This window comes from Protobothrops mucrosquamatus, unplaced genomic scaffold, assembly GCF_001527695.2.
Source record: "Protobothrops mucrosquamatus isolate PMUCROS unplaced genomic scaffold, P.Mucros_1.0 scaffold281, whole genome shotgun sequence".
NCBI lineage: Eukaryota > Metazoa > Chordata > Lepidosauria > Squamata > Viperidae > Protobothrops > Protobothrops mucrosquamatus.
The window spans coordinates 619,495-642,639 of NW_015386625.1; the positions used below are offsets into that span (position 1 = coordinate 619,495).

At 38.8% G+C, this 23,145-nt stretch overlaps 1 protein-coding gene across 1 annotated transcript in view; it reads left to right on the plus strand.

Annotated features, from left to right (window-relative positions):
- ADAMTS18 (ADAM metallopeptidase with thrombospondin type 1 motif 18) overlaps nt 1-15,227 on the plus strand; it is a 78,739-nt gene extending 63,512 nt beyond the window's left edge. The window contains exons 18-23 of the mRNA XM_015814757.1: nt 48-174; nt 4,959-5,163; nt 7,391-7,582; nt 8,133-8,345; nt 11,361-11,508; nt 15,112-15,227. Of these exons, the coding sequence (XP_015670243.1) occupies nt 48-174; nt 4,959-5,163; nt 7,391-7,582; nt 8,133-8,345; nt 11,361-11,508; nt 15,112-15,227 (1,001 nt within the window). The remainder of the gene's footprint in view (nt 1-47; nt 175-4,958; nt 5,164-7,390; nt 7,583-8,132; nt 8,346-11,360; nt 11,509-15,111) is intronic.
- The last annotated feature ends 7,918 nt before the right edge of the window (nt 15,228-23,145 follow it).

Here is a 23,145-nt window from a genome sequence, read left to right on the forward strand (position 1 = left end):
TTGTCTTTTTTTTTTTTTTTTTTTTTTTTTTACAAAATTCCTTGCAGGGCATTTGATAGCGAAAGCCGTGTGTTTACAGGATCATCAAACTCGTGTAAATTCTTCATTCTGTGGCCCAAGGACAAAACCCTTAACAGAAACAATGATGTGCAATGCAAATCCTTGCCCAGCCTAGTAAGTATAGACTTTTACTTTAGCTGATATCTCCCAAATGGTGACTAAGGATTAAGGTTGACTATGAAGGAATGCTGAAGATTTAACTGTGCTACTTGCACAGATAAGCAGGGGAGCAAAAAGCTTGGATTCTGACTCAGATTATAAACGCTGAATCTCAGCAGGTGTAGCCTGAGCAATCTTACTTTCCTAGGTTCTCAGTGTCTCTGCACTGAAGAAACTGAAGGTACAATACAATACAATACAATACAAATACAATACAATACAATACAATACAATGCAATGCAATGCAATGCAATGCAATGTAATACAATACAATACAATACAATACAATACAATACAATACAATACAAGTAAGATGCTCAGACTCTAGAAAGAGTGAAGAGAAGAACAACAAAGATGATAAAAGTTCTGAAGGCTAAAACATACGATGAATAGAATAGAATAGAATATCTTTATTGTCATTGTATATCTCACAACAAAATTAAGTGCTGTCCACAATGCACACTACACACAAGTAAAAACCACAAGTAAAAACATAATTATATACATACAGCCTTCACATTTACCCACCATTGCAGGAACTGGGTTTGTCTAGTCTAATGAAGAGAATGACTGTGGGGGACATGATAGTAGTCTTCCAATATCTGAGATAGTGTCACAGAGAAGAGGGGGTTGACTTATATTCTGAGGGCAGAACAACACGTAACAGATGGAAACTTATCAAGGAGAGATCCCATCTAGAACTAAAGAGAATTTTTTGACAGTGAGAAGAATTAGCCAGTGGAGTAGCTTGCCTTCAGAAGTTGTAGGTGCTCCATCCCTGGAGGCATTCAAGGAGAGACTGGACAGCCATTCGTCTGGAATGATATAGAGTAGGAGGTTGGACTAGAAGACTTCCATGGTTCCTTCCAACTCTGTTATTCTGCATTCTGTGTTCGTAAGGGGTTGTAAGCAACAAGAGGCAAACTGAGTAGCAAAAATGCTTCTCTTGAAATTCAGTATTCCATAGTAATTTAGAAAGGGATCTTTGGTCTAGATAAGAGCAAGGAATTGATAAAATGCTTAGCTTCTGCAATAAACAGGTCCTAATCAGCAGAAATTAAGCCATATCTTATTCACAGTTGAAACTTGATATGGTTAACAACTGCATGCAGAGAACAAACCTTTTTGAGGATTACATCTCTAGATAATGAGCATCTTGTGTTGATTGGTTTCAGTGAATTTAGACAATTGCAGACCAGACAGAGAAAACTCTGAATTATTAAAGAGGTGCTTCTATAGTTAAAGTTTTGGGGTGGTTTTGGAGAAAGACCCATGCTTCAAGATACCCAACAAAGAGAAGCAAGGGAGCTGTTCTACTATTTGTAAATTCAGTGTCACTGTACAGTTTGCTGTGAAGGAATACTTTAGCTCAAGCACTCAACAGAGTAAAGCACTATGTGAAGATTTGGCCAGCCCTATTTATGTGGTAATTGTTTTGTTCCTGTGATGGATCTTCTATGACCGTTCCTTGAGAGTCTCCACCTATGGTGGTTCTACACTGCACACAAAATCCTAGTCACAATGCTCCTTCCTGTCATCATGATTCACACTTTCTGAGCCATATTGGACCTTTGAGTGACTTTCCAGAGGGTGTCCTCCAAAACCAATCAGAAGAAAGCAAGAATAGGTGTACAGAGTGACGGAGATTATTGTTAATACTTAACGATAACATTAAAACAAATTAATGTAATGACTTCCAATTCTGGGGCCCCAACCTAGGGCTCATTGGCATTCTTATTTTCTGTTCCTCTCTAATAAGGAGTCTGGAGCTGACACATACACATATGTACACACACACACACACACTCTGCAGGAGATCCAGAGGAAACTGTAAGAGAATCACAAAAAGGCAGAAATAAGGTTTAATTAGGGTAATGTATCATGTGATAGTTTTAGCAATTGTATTGCCTTGCTTTGAGCCATGCCATTGTCTGACAACTAATTTGAGATAATCTCCCTAGCCAAGGATTCTGTTTGGGTGTGACTAATCTTCTGCCAAAGGCTTATTTCTGTACCCTGGGCTCTGCTTTCTCTCAGAGAGAAAAGCCTGCCATTAAGTTTTCTTCAGCTTTCCCTGTAAATGTTTGTGTTTGCTTTTTAATTGTGGCTGGAAGCTTCTAAAACATAGCATTTATTTTAATTGGCGAAAGAACCACACAAGTAGCTAGCGTGGCGTGCCTTGGATATGGTGCAAATACAAGCTGCTGCACTTTGCAGCTGGTGTGTGAATCTTAAAATGGTCCATTAGAAGATACTGTTTTCCAACTGTAATTCTTTTGGTGACAAGGCTGGCTGTCCAGTGCTGTTGGCCACAGAAAGGGAAGCAGGTCAAGGAAAAAACTTGAGTTAGAACTAAATCATTTTACAACCTGTGAAATCCATGAACTATATCTACTGCATCTCTGCCATTTGCATTTCATAAGTTAGAATAGAATAGAATAGAATAGAATAGAATAGAATAGAATAGAATAGAATAGAATAGAATAGAATAGAGCTGGAAGGGACCTTGGAGGTCTTCTAGTCCAGCCCCCCACTTAAGCAAGAGAACCTATACCATGTCAGACAGATGATTGTCCAGTCTCTTTTTAAAAACTTCCAGCGATGGTGTGCCCACAACCTCTGGAGGCAACTTCTGTTCCACTGGTTGATTATCCTCACTGTCAGGAAGTTTCTCCTTAATTCCAGTTGATTTTCTTCCATGTAATTAACACATCAGGGAGGCAGCCTCCCTTCCCACTTTCAAGGGCATAATACAGCTGTGGTTCATGCTGATTGCATGCTGGTTTCTATTTGAAAAATGGTGCCGGAAAAGTTCCAGTTGGCATACATAGGTCTATAACTGTGAAGTAAAATAATACAAATATGAATTTGAGTGGGATGTGTGCAGCCCAATTTATGTAATTACTGCATTATTTGTTCTCCTAATTTGCTTCATCCTCCACTCCATTCTCAACCCACTGAGTGTTTCACAACAATTATAAAAAAATAAATAAATACAAACCATTTAGAATTGGAAATAGTTTGAATTCGAAACATTTTGCATATCTTTAAGATAGGTAATTTTTACATCATATTTCTAATATGGTTCAAGTAACTGTTTGCTGAGAGCAAAATTCTAAAGCAGTGGAATTGAAGACAACAATGATCGCATTTAAAGTAAAAAAAAAAAGGCATTGCAAGTAAAACCTCCATTCAATAACCTTTTAATGGACTTTGAATGCAACCGGCCAAATTTGCATTTAAAATTTACCCCCACAAAGTAACGAAAGTCCTTTGTTTCTGAAGTCTATTCAAACAATTAATGTTATTTACATCATTTCTGTAATGACCTAATTGGTGTTTTCATCATTTGCACCAATTATCTTATCTGTGTAATGACATAATTGATGTTTTATCCAATTTTCACCAGATGTTACTTCATTTGATGCAAGTGGCATAAATATATAAAAACATCAAGCATGTCATTATGCCAATGACAGGCACTGCTTCAATTACATACATTCAGATTGAAGAAACATTTGGACTTAATGGACATTTCCCCCCCAAAATGGCTTGTTAAATTATAGTTAATGTATTTTTTTTCTGTCTTTCCTGTCCTGACAGATTTCTCCTCCTTTTTGAACAGAACATATAAAATAGAATATAGACTAGACAAATTCCTTGATCGAATAATTTGTTAATTAAAAACATAGCTCAGGGATAATTTTAAATAAGTTTAAAGCAATCAGTGCTTAGCACCTTCATTGTTCCCTCGTTGGCTGAAAAAAAGGGAGAAAGAATTATTTCCAGAGTTTTGGCTTCACCTCTTCCACCTCTTGGTCTGTAGAAAATCTGCCAGAAAATAGACCAAGAGCCACAAATTGCCCATATGGAGATGGTACCTATAGCTTCAACCTCTGCTTCAGAATCAGAATACATATACAGTATCTCAACCAGACAAGGAGCAAAAAACAGCAGCAGTGATAGATGTAGCAGTGCCAAGTGACAACAATTTCAGGAAGAAGGCGTGTGAGAATCTGGAGAAGTACCAGGCCCTGAAGGAAGAACTGGGGAGGATGTGGAAAATAAATGCCAAAGTGATCCCAGCGGTGGTAGGAGCAACCAAGGCTGAGACACCTAAGCTGGGATAGTAGCGCCAACAGATACTAAGAACATCAGAGCTCTCCATCCAGAAAAGTGCAGTGTTAGGAATAGCAAAGATTCTGCACGGAAGCCTCAAACTTCCAGACCTCTAGTGGAGGAGCTGTGATTCAGGAAAATTTATATTACTAATAAAGATCACAAGGGTGTCATATGTCATATATCAGTGGTGGCGAACCTATGGCACGGGTGCCAGAGGCGGCACTCGGAGCCCTCTCTGTGGGCACGCGTGCGGTAGCCCCAGTCCTAGGCCTTCAGCTGGGTTTTATAAAACCTTTTCGCTTTAGGCCTCCGCCGCCGTGTGCAAAAAAAAAAAAAAAAGGTTCAATCAGTCAATTTCAACTTCTCGCGGGAAAAAAAATATTCTTGCAAAGTTGGAATTGATTGATTGAACTTTTTAGTCCCACCCAGTCTGCTGTTACCACTGCAGCCATGCCCACCCAATTGGCCACGCCCAGCCAACGGGCCATGCCCAGCCAATGGGCCACACCCACCCGGCACTCGATGCATAAGTGGATTTGGGGTTGCAGTTTGGGCACTCAGTCTCTAAAAGGTTTGCCATCACTGTCATATATCATATATGTCTATATATTTTTCAGTTGGTCAGCAAGTGAATGGAGCATTTGCAGCCAGTCCTGTGGTGGGGGACAGCAAAGCCGTCATATCCAGTGTGTCCAGAAAAAGGCTTTTCATAAGGAAGAGGTTGTGGCACATGCCCTCTGCCCAGTAACCACTCCAGCACAAATACAGGCATGTAATAACCAGGACTGCCCACCAGAATGGAATCCAGGGCCTTGGTCACAGGTAATTTTTTTTTAAAAACTTGCCATAATCTTCTATTGCAGAGGTCCCCAATCTTTTGGACACCAGGGACCGGTTCCGTGGAGGTTTTTCCGCGGGATGGAGAGTGCGTGGTTTGTGTGCTGCCTGCATCCCATGGATGGGACTTTGCTTGTTTGTGTGGCCCAGTTGCTGGCATGCCGCAGCCCGGTACTGGTCCACAGACTGGGGCTTGGGGATCCCTGTTCTATTGAGATGGGAGTCTGTAGAAAAATTGTGGGGAGCCAGTCAGTGGTCCATCTAATCTAGGAAGAATGGACTGTCTGTTTTTTATTATGAACATCATTCTATATGTGTCTTCCATTACTTTTGCTTGGTTTGGACAGAAACGTTTATTTAAATTATAAACATACTATCAGGCTATTTACATCTACATATATTCACATTTCCAAAATTCCTTAGATCTCAATATATTTTTTATTAGAGAAATGTGCCTGTGTGTGTGTATAGCTACAGAATAGCTATATAGTACCTGTCCACTGGAGTTGAGCAGTTAGAATAAACTGGAAGACATGAGGTCTTTGGCAACATGGACAGAAATGTGGGACGTTCATCTCCAATGGTTAACTGGAGTTTGGAATTTGGGGAGTGGACGTTCAGATACTTGGAGAGCAGCCAGATTAGTAAACCGTACCATGAATGGTTGCTGGAACTACAGTAGGTTTGTCTTGTGTAACGAAGAGAAGAAATAGGGTTGACATGATAGTAATCTTGTGATATTTTAGGGACTATCACAGAGAATTTAAAACAATTAAATAATTATTTTAATTTTTGTCATTTGCATTTCATTTTGTCCATGGCAAGCTGGCCATGCTGAGTTGCCCTAGACCAGGGGTCTGCAATCTTGACAACTTTAAGACTTGTGGACTTCAGCTCCCAGAATTCCTCAGCCAGCAAGTCATAAAGTTGTCAAGGTTGCAGACCCCTGCACTAGACCCCCAAGTAGGGTGACAAATGACACACCAGCTGGAGCTAGGGAAAATTAAACATTCCGTAGCAGAGTACTAAGAAGGAATACAAAAAAAAAAAAACCCCGAATAAGGTAGAGACAGCTATTATTAATTACTTCACTAAGTACATGTAAATTCATTTTTCCAACTAGGCATTAAATGTTCAGTGATGATCAGCGGCACCCAGCAAAATGAACGATGTTTTCCCCCCCTTTAGATAATGTATCATTTCAAGCAACCTAATATCATAATATAGTAAAAACCTGCTCTTAAAAGCATAGTTGGTAGCATAGGGCCTCAGGCAAATTCCAATATGTATACACACACCCCTTTTCTGAAAGATATGAAATGTCTAGCAGCTTTTTCACTGGAGTGAAACAAAGTCTTGCTGTTTTGTACACTTGCCAAGACAGACGTATCGCAGATTTCATTTCAGTGAATATGCTGTTGCAAAAATCTTTCAGCCTCTTTTGAAGGAAAAGAGGGGGGGGGGGCGCTCCAGCAATGAAAGTACCCCCTGTCAAATTCTTTCTCTTAATGAGCATTCTTTAAGACAGAGTATTATCTTACTTTTCTGAAACATACTGTTTCATCTATCATTAGCCCGAGTTAAAAAATAGGTTAGAAGTGACTAGCGAAAAAGAAAAAAAAGAAGAAGATGTTTGGTGTTTGGGATACAGTAAGACAAAGATGAAGTGGCTTTTTGCAAAATGCAATCAAAAGTCAAACTTTCGGAGGGCTTATGTATGAATCTGAGAACTCTTGGTGGCTCTAACTGATAGCTAATTCCTGCCAAATACTCACAGAAGCTGTCTAATTGCTGGAGTATATTAAGTGGGGCGAAAATGGTTGACACTCTCCTTGTTTCAGAAAAGCCCAAGAAATGATGACTAGGAATATATAATTTGATCTGGCCCCATAGATAACTAAATATATAATTTAAACATAGCCTTAAGGCCCATGATGAAGTTAAGTGAGCCTGGTTTAGGTCATTGTAAACTACTACAGTAGTTAAAGAAACTGAAAAGCAGGATGGAAATAAAATAAATAAATAAATAGCTGCACTCGAAATCTTTCTGGGAACCTTATATGTTGGATTTTTTCCTGGAGGGAAGACGGGAGATATGTATGCAGTATATAACCCAGAATGGGATGAAATTTATTTGGTTTATTGTCCTATGACGTAGAACGGGCTCAGTTTTAAGATCACTAACGTCAGACTTTTTCCCAATCCCATACAGTGTTCCAAAACCTGTGGACGAGGCACAATGAAACGTGACGTTTCCTGCAAAAGTGTAGGAGCCTCCGTCCTAAAAATTGTGCCAGAGAGCTTGTGCAACAGTGAAACAAAGCCAGAAATGCAACAGACTTGCGTGTTGGGACGATGCCCTAAAAACGAGCGTCTTCAATGGGTGATCTCTGCTTGGAGTGAGGTAAAGCAACGATGCTTCTTTGAATCACGGAATGAGGCCTGTCTACAAAACACAACATGAAAAAATATACAATAATACATAACCTGTTGTTAAAAATTGTCCCATCCACCCTTTTATAGATTTAAGAATCTTGGAACTTTGCTGTTCTAACTTAAAATTAGGAGTTATCAAGAAGACCCTTGCGGTTGATTTTCCAATTTCTCATTATTCTTTCAGTAAGACGCTTCTTACAGCGTAATAGATAAAGGCAAATGGAAACAATATTAAACTGAGGGGAATAAAGAGCTGAAGCAAATGAATGCAAAACATGCAAAATGCAATTTGCTATCAGCAGTAAAGACATCAAGTAGGATGTTTTAGATTAGAGCAGGGGTCTTCAAACTTGGCCTTTTTAGGACTTGTGGACTTCAACTCTCAGAATTCCTCAGCCAGGCAAGCACAAAAAGTCCAATTTGGGGAATATCTGGAGCCTGCAGTGTGTCTGGTAGTGGGTTATATATTTTGCAAACCAGCTTTAAATAAACCTCTGTATGTCTCTTATTGTCCCCAGTGTTCTGCTACCTGTGGGCCAGGTATCAGGAGGCGAGAAATGCAGTGCATTGAGAAAAGTATTGGTGGCAAATTGATCACTTTCCCCTTGCGCCGCTGTCGAAATCTTAAGAAGCCAAGCATTGACTTGGAAGAAGTGTGCCAGCAAGGACCATGTCCGATGCATCCTCTGTACAATAGGATATCAGGGTGGTATTCTTCACCTTGGCAGCAGGTAAGGAAGTTCAGGTGCAGACTAAGTGGCTATGAATATGCAAGTCCTTGTTTCGTAGCACCTTGAACTTATGGGGGAATAAAGAGCTAAATGGGTCATCATTGTGCAAGGGCCAACAGGTAGGCGCCTATAATTATGCCAGCTTCTTCATTGTGAATTCTGGGTTGCGTGTAGATATTTGGAAAAAGGACCCAGGGGTGCTTCCCTATCTAGAAAGGGAGTAATACATTAAAAACAATAAACATATAAGACCACATTTTAGGCAATTGGTCCACATTTACAGCTGTTTACCACATCCCACAGTAACATGACCATGTTTTTACATTTTTGTGGAAATCCGACATTTACTTCTTCTTTTTTTTGGCAAAAACACCCCATAGAAGAAAAAGGTAATAAAATTATCTGTAATTATACTAGTGGAGCTAAGTCAGTTGTTGCAGCTGAAGATTGTCTCTTAGTTCATCAAATCCCTGCAGTTGTAATCCTGTGCATTTTGTGCTTTTTTCCAACTCATTCTTCAAAGACCTGCACTGTAGTTGAACCATTCAAGGTTTTGGGGCATAATGCATGTATCCAAGGACCAACAAAGGCTGTCTGGATTTCTCTTACTACTGTGATGTCTGGATTAGAGTGTTGCCTTGCAAACACATTTCTGTGTTTTGGAACTTACTATATTTGCATGGGTCACCTGTCTCTAAGATTCATTTGACAGCTCATAGAGGATGCTCAGGTTTAATAATCTGATGGAGATGATTGTATTTGTCTTGTGGACACAGCGTTGGTAGACAAATTCACATACATCACCAATGCTTCGGGGAATTTCTTCTAGGTAGACTTGTAATAACTCATTATTTGTTCCTGCATAGAATAGCAGACAGGTTCCTCAAATTTCCTAACTGCCCATGGCAATATAAATTCCAACAAAGAAGCAAAGAAGAAATAATTTAAAGTGTGCTTATCTCTCAGCACTTCTGTACAAGTTCAGCCTAGTTGATGGGTTTTCAGATTTGGCAGTGAGCAAAAGCAGATGAGAAGTTTTGGGGATAGCAGACAATTTGCCCACAAAAGGCTATTCTCTGCTATCAAGTGACTCTAGATGAAAGACGTGAAAAAATGTTAAAAGGCCACTTACTGTATTTCTGCATATTTAGAGTTCTGAGGTCGAGAGAGAAGATAATATGGAATCAGATTGAACAAAACTCTGGTGCTTAAGCAGCTGCCACACAGAAGATTAGGTCAACCTATTCTACAAAAGCACTTGAGGTGCAGGCAAAAAGTAACAGGGTGGAAGTTCATTAAAGAGAAATCTAAGCTAGAACTATGGAGCAATCAATGAGAACAATTAATCATTGGAATGGCTTAGCTCCAGAAGTTGTGGTGCTCCATATCTGGAAGTTTTCAAGAAGAGATTGGACAGCCATTTGTCTGGAATGATATAGGGTCTCCTGCTTGAACAGTTGGTTGGAATAGAAGACCTCAAAGGTCCCTTCCAACTCTATTACTACTACTACTACTACTACTACTACTACTACTACTACTGCTACTGCTGCTGCTGCTGCTGCTGCTGCTACTACCACTACTACTACTACTACTACTACTACTACTATTATTATTATTATTATTATTATTATTACTTTCGAGGTCCCTTTCAACCGTATTATTAGCCCTATTCTATGTTGTAAGTTCTAGATGGAGTGATGTTCCAGTGAGAGCAAGTGTAGTATAATGTTGGATTTGGATCACTAAAATCAAAATTGGAGTCTCTACTTAATAGAAACTATGTTAACTAGTTAACTAGGAAGTAAGTTTGAGCCAATTAATCTCGCTTATAATAATCAAGCCCTTAGGGGGGAAAATGAGTACTAATGCCAAAGTAGGTATATCTTACTAAATAACTTCAGATGTTCATTGAAAAATATCATAGAGCACAAATATGATAGAGCACAACATCTACAACCTAAAACAAATTATTAATGAACTAGAATTAACTTTAATATAAACTGAAATCACTATATCCTATAAATAGATATAGGGATGGAGAGTAACGTCTATGGCAACTATTTGTTTTTTTAAAAAATAAACATTGAAATGATCCTGAGTTCCAAAATACTTTTTGATAGCTTTGAGATGGTCATAATCTCTATAAAGAGATCATCAAAAAAGAGAAGAATTTATTAAAGTATTAATTATATATAAACCGTAGCTTTCCTTGGAGAAAGTCAAAATGACTTAAGTCGGTCTTCTTTCACTTTATTTTCATAACAGCCACTCTATATAGAGTTTATGAGCATAGAGAAACTAAATGGCCCAAATTCACCCCATGAACTCAACGCCTGTATGGGGAACTTTAAATCATGCAGTATCTGCTTAGTCCCAGGTCAAAACTGCAGCTTTATGCATAAAGATTATAGGTAGTCCTCAATTTACAAGCATTTGTTTAGTGACCGTTCAAAATTACAACGGCACTGAAAAAAAGTGACTTCTGACCGTTTTTCACATTTACAACCATTGCAGCATCCCCAAGGTCATGGGATCAAACTTCAGGCACTTGGCAACTGGCATGTATTTAGGACCATTGCACTATTCCAGGATCCATGTGATTACCATTTGTAATCTTCTCAGAGGGCTTTCAACCAGCCAAGTCAATGGGAGAAGCCAGATTTGCTTGAACAACTGCATGATTAATTTAACAACTGCAGTGATTCACTCAATAACTGTGGCAAAAAATGTTGTAAAGGGGGAAGCAACTCATTTAACAACTGCCTTGCTTAGCAATGGAAATGTTGGACTCAATTGTGCTCCTAAATTGGCTCTTTTATGACTCGTGGACTTCAACTCCCAGAATTCCTGAGCCAGCAGGAATTCTGGGAGTTGCAGTCCACGAGTCATAAAAGAGCCAAGGTTGCCTACCATTGCCCTAAATCATAAGTCATAGGTGTATGTAGAAAATGGGGAATGGGTGAAGATTTAATGGACCTTTGGCTATAACTTCTTATTCCTGTATTCCACATATAGTGCACAGTGACATGTGGTGGGGGAGTACAAACCCGGAGTGTGCAGTGTCTCTTTCAAGGCCAGCCAGCAACCGGGTGTCTATTTCATCAGAAACCGGCAATGTCACAAGCCTGCAATACTAATTTCTGCCTTGCTCCAGAGAAGAAAGGTAAAAATGATCTTACAAAACACTGACTGGATCATTTACAGATCTAACATTGTGTTCTCACTAAGCTTACTTAATGTTAACCTTGGTTAAGTTTTTTGGGCTGAACATATTATGTGAATTTAACCTGCTTGGTTTGTTACAATGCAGTGATATGTGGGACAACAACAACAACAACAACAAAACAATTTAACATAATAGATGAACTAAGTATATTGTGCAAACCCAGCCAATTGCTGTCCAAAAGAGATGGCTGAGACCAGGTCAAAAACTAGAATAGAATAGAATAGAATAGAATAGAATAGAATAGAATAGAATAGAAGCTGGAAGGGACCTTAGAGGTCTTCTAGTCCAGCCCCTGCTCAAGCCAGAGAACCTATACCATCTCAGATAGACTGAGACAGACTAAATTGGGTTTTATTTCTTTTATAATTAACTGTAGTTCATATGAATGCTTTCCAGTCATGTTTTCCACTCTGCCCTGTACAAATTACAATATGCTGATCTTCAGGGGCCAGAGATAGCTGCAGGCCTGCAGGTGGCACATGTTTTAAATGAAGATAAACATCCCTGACTTTGGATTGTCTGCGTGCAAAACAGGTGTCCTTCACCTGAGCTACAGTTTATCCCCCAAGGCACCCACAGAGTTGCCTGATACATACCAAACTGCTAAAATGTGGCCACCTCAGTAGACTTGATTGGAAGTGTAGGCAATTTAATGTAGATATCCAGGAGACAGGGGATGACAGGGGAGCCTGGTGTGCTACAGTCCATGGTCGAAGAGTGAGACTGATTGCAGGGATTGGGTATGTCTAGTTCAGGGGTAGGCAACCTTGGCTCTTTTATGACTCGTGGATTTCAACTCCCAGAATTCCTGAGCCAGCATGGTTGGCTCGGGAATTCTGGGAGTTGAAGTCCACGAGTCATAAAAGAGTCAAGGTTGCCTACCCCTGGTCTAGTTTGATGAAAAGAAGGTGATTTAATGGCAGTGTTCTGATATCTTAAGGGGCTGCCAGAAATTAAAGGGTGTCAACCTATTCTCCAAAGCATCTGAAGGCAGAACAAGAAGCAATGGATGGAAACTTGGATGGATGGATGGATGGATCCAGCCTAGATTCAAGGAGAAATTTTTTCTGACAGTTAGAACTATTAAACAGTGGAATGCCTTGCCTCCAAAGGTTGTGGGTGTTCCAACACTGGAAGTTTTTAAGAAGAGATTGGACAACCATTTGTCTGAAATGGTATAGGGTCTCCTGCTTGAGCAGCGGGTTGGACTAGAAGACTGCCAAGGTCCCTTCCAGCTCTGTTATTCTGTTATCATGTTATTCTGGCTGAATAACAACAAGTGCCTATGAAGATGAATATTTTAGAGCTTCTGGAAAAGGAAACAAAAGTATCTCTGACCATTGCAACTAGCATCCAATGGAATGAGGTCTTTCTCAGGAACAGAAAGACTCGGCAGAGAACGGCCTCTGTGCATGCCCATTTCTTGCACATGCTGACTATAACCAACTTGAAGGGTGGGGTTACCATCTTTGTAGACCTCAGTCTGGCTTTTGAAGGGCGGGCTTGTCAGAACCTCCTCGGAGCCCTCAAAACTTGCTGCATCTTAGCTAAGAAAGAAGAACAGATTTTCTATCCAAAATCATGGCTTTCCAATTCCTTCCATAACTTATTTCCTTCTGGAGCTCCTGCCTGATTCCTTCCAGAACACATAGTCTTTCTGGAATATGCATGGAAACCTGGATCTCTGAAAAAGTATTATTCCAGTACATCAATGTGGTTCCTTTTACCCATTTTTAGTTTTGCCCCATACACACAGACCCAATTTCTATCTAATGCAAGGAAGCAAAGTAGAATGAAACTCCTCTAAATGGCTCCTATTACTCATTTTTCGTTTAGCCTTCTCCTTTAGAGATAGAAACTTCTTTTTTGCTTTCTCACAGCTAGATCTCTGGGCTCCAGAGATCAATTATTTCCTCACTGGTTTTAATCTGTCTCCACCAGCGAACACGGCCAGCTGTGCTTGAACTGCACTGAAGCCAAACACTTTCATTGACTCACCACATTGCTCAGTGAAGCATTGGGGAGAGATGATGGGGGCAAAAAGAGAGAGAGAAAAAAGAGCTTTTTAAGGAGAATGAACATGTTTCCCTAGACAGCCTGATTTGCTCCACTGGTCGTTCTGAGTATCCTGCTAAGTCCTGTAAACTACGAACTATAAGTCAATTTAGTTTTCTTGGAGGAAAACCATGCATGCTGTAGCGGGCTGGGCTATTTACAAAAACAACAACAAAAACAATCCCCCCCCCCCAAGCTTCACATTCTTCTCCTCCAGAATTGGAAAAATAGCAAACAGTTTTGGGTGCAAAATGGTTCGATTTTCTAGTGTCACAGAGAGCTCCGACGTGGAAGATGAGTTGCGATGAATTCAGAACGTCAGGCTTTTCCCCCTGGAGACGCTGTTTTTCTTCTCTTTCGCTAAACAAAAGATGGAAAGTTATATAGCTATGTTACCTCTACTTTGTCCACAAAAGTTCCCAGGGTCAATGACAGTCTTGATAAGGCTGATATTTTTTTTTTAAAAAAAATCTGCAACTCTGGAAAGCTGCAATTGGTTATTGGAAAGCAGAAATTGACATCATGTGGCCCCAGGAAAGCACACCACCATGTGCTTGGAGCCAGGCCCCATTTTTGTTTTACTACATTTTGCTAAAAATCAATACCATTTGGGGATTGGAAGTGTATGAAAAGAGAGCTAAGAAGAAAAATGGTCAAACATATTCCAAATGCTCAGGAAAAGGGGCCGTGTGGGATTTGAGTGAAGTGCCCTAACTGCTATATCATCATCATCATCATCATCATCATCATCATCATCATCATCATCATCATCATCATCATCATCATCATCATCATCATTCTGGGACTCTTTCATTCCCATAACTGTGGGGTATCTCTCAGTCCATAACATCCCCCATCTCTCACATAGACAATACTAAATATTCTGATATGTATTGGCAATTTCCTCTGCCTTTTTGCTATGAGCTATTAAGAATAAACTGAAAGGTTGTTATTTTTTTATTTCAGAATCAGCTAACCTTTGCTACAGTCTTTCCTAACTCATTTCAGTACTTTAATGCTCAGGTAGTTTGTTTTTTAATGTACAGGACCTACACGATTACGTGCTTTAAGAAGAAAATAAGTCCACCACAAATCAATTATTTGGCTGTGCAGTATCTTAAAACATCCGATTTGATCTGAAAAGATCATTTATAAAATAAATACAATCTATGGGCACTCTTTTTGTGTATATGGAGGTCCTTTTCTCTCCATTCCTCAACTGGATCAGCACTACTCTGCTAAATACTGTATAATGCAAAATACTAATTTCACAAACTGTTAGCTGATAGCTTCTTTCTAGCAAATAAATCCACAGAAAGCAGCCTGGTTGCATATTCAAAGTCCCTGAAACATTCTCAAACAGTTCTCATCAAATGTTTAATCTGATAGGACGTGAATGGCTATACAATACACAGAGTAAAATGTTAATTGTGGTTTAATTTGAATTGTAAACTAAACATACTGTCTATAATTTCATCAAAACAGACGATCCTTCTTGTGTGGACTTCTTCGCTTGGTGCCACCTGGTTCCTCAACATGGTGTCTGCAATCATAAATTTTATGGCAAGCAGTGCTGTAAATCGTGCACATGGAAGAATTGATTTGATTAGTTCATGCTGCCGCTCCAACAGGTTGATTCTCCTTTGTCAAAGTTCCTTGTGAACTAAATGTTAACCTAAATGGCCAAGGAAAACGGTGACATTCCAACATGGAGCGGTAATTGCAATGGTAAACCTTATGTTGAATCTTCCCGGACTGGATTTTGAACGTAGGATGGAATAAGATTGAGTAATCTTCACTCTTCGTGGCCAAAAGTGATCCCAACTACACTGGATTGGCATAGTGGTCCAATTTATTTCACTACAGAGTCAATACAGAGAACCTAAAATAGGGAAGTAGAGCATACTATGGAGACATGTTAGCTAATACGGTGTTTGTCAGCCGAGCCCTTCAAAAGGAGGAGAATGGTGGCTGCTGAGACTGTGAATTGCTATACACAACAAAGGTGTGATATCTAGACAAAGACAGTGCTGCACTATCAAGACTAAAGGTGCTTTTCTGTTTTCTAAAGGTGCTGCTGGGAAATTAAGGGCTATATCAAAATGGAATTCCTTGCTTTATTGTGTTCCTTTTCCCACAATTAGCAATAAATCAGTCATAGTTTACTAGCCACTTGAATGGGCTGGCATGCCTTGGGATAATCCTCCAAGAAAACCCCATTGAGATTTTTTTTAAAATAGCATTTCTGTGTTGTATGAGCAAAGTAGAATTTTATTCAACGTGAACTTCTTACATATGGGACTATGCCTCATTATCATTCAAAAATTCCACCACCTTCTTGTTTACATTAAACATTGAAATTGATTTCGCTGACTGTTTGAGAATTTGAGTGTTACTTGTGAAAACTAGACCTTTTTTCTATTCAAACATTAAACGAAATGAGAAGGAAAATTGCAACTATTGCCCAAATAGTAGAAATTGCATGAAATTCATTAATCCGTTTCAGGCGGTGGCACAGATTGATCTTGCTGAATTCAAACATAAATGCAAAATGCTATGAATATGACTTGAAAGTTTATGCAAACAAATAGCTATATATCTTTTCTCCATTCCATCTGCAAACCACTTGAAAGATATTTCTTTCCTTATGGAATCATTTATATGAACTGGGCCAGGAAATGAACCTGCATTTCCAGGTATGATCAGTCATGCTAAATACAAGCACGGATTTATAGGCTCAAGGATTAAATGCATTGGCTAGTTTTGTATAATATTTTGAACAGGTTACTTAAAGATCTACCAACTGCATTCAGATAACATGCTACATCTGGTTAGTTTTACCCTTCTCTTGTGTTCTTTTTATTATTTGCCATATAATACAAACCCAGCCTCTTTAGGGAACACATTAAACCATAAACCAACCACACCATACAGTCATCTGGTTAAGTGTTGTGCAAATAAAGCTATTAAGTGTGCCATGGTGAGTCAAAAACCTGTTCTTAAAGGATGTTGATGAACATGACAATTGAGCCAAGGGTAGCTGACTAGTTTTTTTTTTTAAGTTCTCTGTGTTTTCTTTATCAGAAAAAGAAGTATATTATATATAGTTCTGTATTAGTTAGTCAGACTGATGGTCCTGTACACTTGTGTTTCTCTGCTGGAAAATATTTGATCTAGACAGTTGGCACATAAATACAGCCCATTTTTGCCTGACAACTGATATTAGTGGATTCACCATTCATGGAATAAGTAGAAAAACAACATGTATCCAATATAGAAAGAATAGATTTTGAATGCTCAGACGGTGAACTAGAATACAAGGAGATCTCTTTGCTAAAACCAATATGGCTAAAGAAGCTTATATTTTGATGTAATTTTCTGGGGCATGGCTATACTGGACATTTTTGTCCTCTTTCCAGCCAATCCCACATCATCCTTGGATGAATGTAGTTCAGGTTTATGGCTCTCTGAACTATCATTTCTGATCTAAAATTAGACACATCAACATTAATGTCAGAAAGTGGTCAGTCAAAATTAGCAGTTTCTTTTTTGCAAGGAACAGCACGAAATGTGATGCATTAGGAAATGATTATTCCAACAGTCTTGAGTTTGAAGTAGACTACCCTTGAACATTTTAAAATGAGAGGTCTTTCTCTCCAACAAGGTGTTTCTACAACTGTCATATTTTATTATTTGATGTAAAAATATTAATTTATTAATGCATAGCTCTCCCTTCTTTTTAATTTTATCACTGGCTTCCCAAGTAAGCGATGGCAATGCAAATAAATGTTGCATAGAAATATAGATTGTGATGTAAAAGGAAAAAAAAAGAAGAACAAACTTAAAGCATAAATTGTACTATTTAATTGTTTTATAAGTTGTAATAAAAATACTCTATTTCATTATGTTTTGGTACCTGTACAAGTCTTGAATAAACTATGGAAGCTGTATTCAATGTTATTTGCATATCTATGATCTTGTGCTTTTTCAGACTTACTGGTTATTTCACAGAGTATCAAATCATGGCACTTTTTTCATGTTGCAATCCCATGTCACACCGGATGCAAATTAATGAGCCATATTTTAAACCAGTTGGAAAAGAGATACTTTACCTACTATATTAGACTGGAGACTATGCCTGAGTGGCAAAATTGATAGTATATATCCACAACAGATTTTTTAACCAAATTGAAGCATAGAACCAAGGCAGATTTAGACATCTGCAATATGGTTTCTAAGACTTAAAAAGAAACTAACAATCATTAATGGGCAGGGGGTTGGACTCGATGACCTCCAAGGTCCCTTCCAACTTTATTATTATTATTATTATTAATAATGTTAAATGCAAAGCTTAAATATTTAAACAATGGCTAGAGGTTGGTGATATAAATGGGAGTGACTGGAAGTATCATCAGAAAGCAATTTATCATTTTTTTAGTATTTTTCTAAATCTAAATGTAGTCTTTTTTGTTTTATTGTGCTTTTTTCCTACCCTTTTTTTGTATTTCAGTCTGCTAACAATAACACGTATATTATGAATGTGGGTGAAGAATGCATGGCTTGTTCAAGCATCTTCACTATTGTAATGACAACCAAAGTTGTCTGGAGACCAGGTTTCTGTTAAAGCAAACCCTGATTTAACTCCCTGTAGTATGTCTTGTTCCTCTGTGGTTCCATCAATTAAGGTATGTGTCTTACTTCTTCCTCCCCCGCCCCCGTCCCCACCCCCACACCTCTTAAAGTCTTTACTAGGGTTTGCAAGCTGGTTTTGGATCTATTCAGATTAGACCAATGTTTTGATTCAGATCATCACTTGGATTGATCATTCCAACTTGCTTCAAAAAATTGAGCCATTCCATTTTTCTCAGCTCAAAAGCCTTTCCAAATCATCAAAGGATATGAAGGCATCTGGTTTAATAATTCAGGCCAAATCATCAGTCTAATTGAAAAATGTGAGTCAGTGAAAAAAATAACAAGTTTGCTAATTGGATCCCTGCCCAGCCTATTTTGTGTCACGTTTTGACCCATTTTGGGTGCACTACATCAGGACAGGTAGTCCTTGACTTACAACAGTTCATTTAGTGACCATTTAAAGTTACAATGGCACTGAAAAAAGTGACTTATGAACATTTTTCGCAGTTACAATCTTTGTAGCATCCCCGTGATCATGTGATCAAAATTCAGACCCTTGGCAACTGACTCATATTTATGACAGTTGCACTGTCCCAGGGTCATCCATTGCAACCTTCTGACAAGCAAAATGAATTGGGGGGGGGAGCCAGATTCACTTAACAACTGTGTTGCTAACTTAACCACTGCAGTGGTTGTAAAATGGGGCGAAACTCACAACAAATGTTTCACCTACCAACCTAAATTTTGGGCTCAGTTGTGGTTGCAAGTTGAGGGCTATCTATATTAAAACCTGCTCATTTGTGAGCACATTTTAAAAATTTAATGAGACTTTTAATAGTGTCCCCCTTTGACATCTAGGCCAGTGGTTCTCAACCTTTTTAATGCCGCGACACCCAACCGGTCGTAAGTTGAGGACTAAACCGGTCGTAAGTTGAGGACTAAACCAGTCGTAAGTCGAGGACTAAACTGGTCGTAAGTCGAGGACTACCCAACCGGTCATAAGTCGAGGACTTTCCCTGCCTGGGAGCGCCACGCATGCGTGGTTCCACCCCCTGCGCCGGCCGAGGCGTAGCTGGCAAGCGGCAGAAACGGAGCAGGCCGACCACCAGCTGGCCCAGCCCAAGGGAGGTAAGGCACCCGCCGGAAAAGGGGAAAAAAATGGCGGACAGCCTTGCTTGGTGACCCCCGTGAAATGGTCGATCGACCCCAAATGGGGTCACGACCCATAGGTTGAGAACCGCTGATCTAGGCAAAGAATAGTCCATTTCCAGACATTGATGTTTTTTGAGTTCTCTGCTGATATAGTCATTCCAATATCATGATGAGTTGCATTTTTTTTTTTTGGCCTCAGAACATGGTCAGGAAACCACAGCCCTGGGGAAGCCCTGCCCTTCCTTCCTTCTTTATTTAGCCTCCAACCATATTGGTTTATAGACAAAGCTATTTATTACTTGCCACCAAAAAGGTTATAATTTAGCTTCAGAAAAATGTCCGCTAAACAAACTTAACCAATTTCACTAATCAGGGTTCCTTATTACTCCTTTCAGCTTTCAAGCCTACTGTGTGCAGTTAATCAATTATCACTACCCAGAGCAAATAAACTCTTTTGATTTCTTAGATCCTATCTAAAGTTAAAGGGGTAATGATGAAATTCCACTCTGGGTTGACAGGACAGTTTTGAAGCCAAACACAGTGGGAGGTTAACTGCTACATTGTGAGTAGAACCTCAGCAGACCATTGGGGAGGAAAAGTTCATCATTTTTTTTCTCATTCACCCTCCTGATTAAAATTTTCATTTGAAACCGCCATTTCCATTTCATAGAAATCTCCCAGTGGCTTCAGGGAAGCTTTGTTTAACAGCAATTTCAGAAACATTATTTTTTATTAAAATGCAGGAAAAGAAAGGAGACATTACATTCCCCTTAACTCATTTCTTTGGCCCAGAAACTACTACACAGTATGCGGATCTCTTGCTTCATGCACAAAAGAGATATATTGTAATTGCATAAACGCAATTAATGCTCAGTTTAATCTTTAGCCAATGTGCATTCAAGTAAACAGCTCTGTTAAGCGCAGTTAAAAAAGGCATTATTGGGCATAAATGAGTTGGTTCCCCAAATGATTATCTTTAAATTGGGAGTGGGAGAGACGGTTATTTTACATCTTAGAAATAACTTGTTAAAAACAAAGGAATTGGCAGGAAGTGCCATGGATTGCAAACATCACTGCCGTTGAAAAATCTGGTTTTCTTTGAAGATGAGTCTCAAGATTAGCATTTTCTTAGAATAAGATGCATTTTATGAATATAACTCTTTGCTTTTCTTCGTCTTATTTCTATCCCTTTTTTTAAATCCCCAGACTTTCTTCTTTAGGAAGGTATTCTTTACCTACCTCTTTTATTCATTGCTTTTCCTTCCTTATTTTTAACTGTGTTGACTGGAAGGAAGCTAAGAGTAAATGTATTTGTTAGTATCTATATACTTTTATATTTTTGAGCCTGAGAGAAATATTGGCATATACAGATGGGATGAATTTTTTTAATATATAAATTGGGTATCTGGTTTTAAGGCAAATTTTAAGCCGTAATTATTTTGCTTTCGTTCTGCTCCTTGCTTGAATTCTGCTTCTGAAAGAGAGAGAAAAAGACAGAAATACTTACCTAGGCATCATATATGTGTGTGCACACCTACTTAGACCCAAATGTAATATAAGGCCACATTTATTGGAAAGAAGGAAAAACATGAGGGAACTAATGATAAGAGTATTAGTTTTTGCTTATCATGTTTTCTTTTGGATGCAAATAGTTTTATTCTTTCAAGGCAAATATACATGGGGTTCACCTTAAACGCCAAAGAAAAGCAATGCAACATTTTTTGGGGGAAGAACCACATCCTATGAAGAGACAACGTGGACACAAAGTCACAGACTAAGGCAGACAAACAAGTAGTTTGGCCATAAGATCACACAGAGTGAAAAGAACATGGCTATAAAAGGGCTACACATGGACTCTAAGGGACAACAAGTGGTCCTGCCTTATACTTTTTTGCATTCCTTTACAAAGCCCAAAACCAAATAAACCACATAATAGCTTGGTGAAGTATATGAACCTTCTCTGCAGCTGCCTGATTTTTCTGGTACATAGCTGAAAACCCACCGAATCTTCTATGTAGACAGGGTGAAATCACAAAAGTGCCCTTCCATTTTATACCTTGGTAGAAGAATCCTCTTGGAACAAAGGAACCTGGAAAACCCCTGGAGGAAGCTTGAATGAAACTCATTTGAAATTAAAGACAGACAATGATTGTCTCTTCCAGTACAAATGTTAATTGTTTGGTAATTGATAAAATGATTTTGTGTGGCTGTGAAAAATTATATATGCCCTACAGCATATAGTGGGACAAAGAATTCCAATGCAAGCCTAGATAGAATTCACAATGCTTGCAAATAACAGCCATTTCTCAGTTCTTGAGAATAGGTCCTCCCGCTTGAGCAGGGGGCTGGACTAGAAGACCTCCAAGGTCCCTTCCAGCTCCATTCTATTCTAGAGGTCCTCCTGGGATCTCTCTGTATTTCTGGATCCTTGGTGATATCTCAAGGTTTTTTGTTTTTGTTTTTGAATTGCCATCCATGAAGGAGAGTTAGTAGAAAGTCAGTTTACAGACTAATAGAAATACAGGGTTTGCTTGTTTGTTTGTTTTGCAATTCTGACAAAAATATGGAGCTTATTACTATGCCTCCTATAATGTCAGGCACAAAGAATCGGGTCCATATGTGAAGTTGTGGTTCACAGGATTTATGGCTCAAGCCTACACACAAGAATCTAGTCAACTAACACCCTGTACCAAATTGGCGCTGGATAAGAGTCAATGGAATTCAAGGGGGGGGGGGCTGGACTTGAATTGTTTGTGGCAACATAATGACTCCAGACTGATGACTCTCTTAACTCCACTCTCTTTTGCTCCTACGTATAGATTATCATTCAGTTTTTTCATAAAAAGAACTCTACTGAGGGAGACTCACCCCATTCTGAGATTATATGTTTCATTATCCAATTCATTGCCCCCCCCCAATTGTCTTCTTAATGCTGTCTAAATCTCTTTTTTTTTTTTTTTAACAGAAATTGAGATGTGTTCATTTGCGTCTCTGGCTTCTTGAACAACCAAATCCCAAATCCCCTCTATCATCTCTGCCACACCCCTCCAATTTGGCATTCATTAATTGGCATTTAACTTTCAAGGCAACCATTCAAAGAACACCACTGTAATTATATATCCCACAAAAAGGGATCGTGCCCAGCCTTAAATTGTGAAACCTTACTTTGTGGGCCTGTTTTCTGCAGCTGATGCTGTGTACACACAGGAGGGAGTGTCACTAGTACTTTAAAGAACAAACAACCATGCAAGTTTGTTCTTAAAAATAAAGCACAGCCATCATTATCAAAACCAACAACGTTTAGTGGAAGTGTAACTGGTATACACGAAACCACACCTAGGGGCTCAGATTTCTTAAATATAGCCGTGCATAAAGTGTTCTTCTTCCCACTTTATTATAACTGGCTTTTTTCTGTCAATTCCTAAAATAATATGTTTTTTTTTCCTGAAAAAAAAAATCTAAAATTATTCATCTATCAATGTGGTAAGTTATATTTAACATTTCCAGAGATCTATGTCTTTGACTAGGTCACTTTTTCTTTAGCTGTTTCAACTTTAATTCGAATTTGTTGTAGGGTTTGATTTATCTTCATTTCTTCTTTGACTCATCACACAGAGTTCTTTAAGGTTTTAACAAGCCCCTTTTGTAAATGCAATAGGATAAAATTGCCCAAGTCACTCTCTTAATTTGTCATCTGTATTTTCTCTTTTAAAACTTCAGCCAGTTTTATCTAGA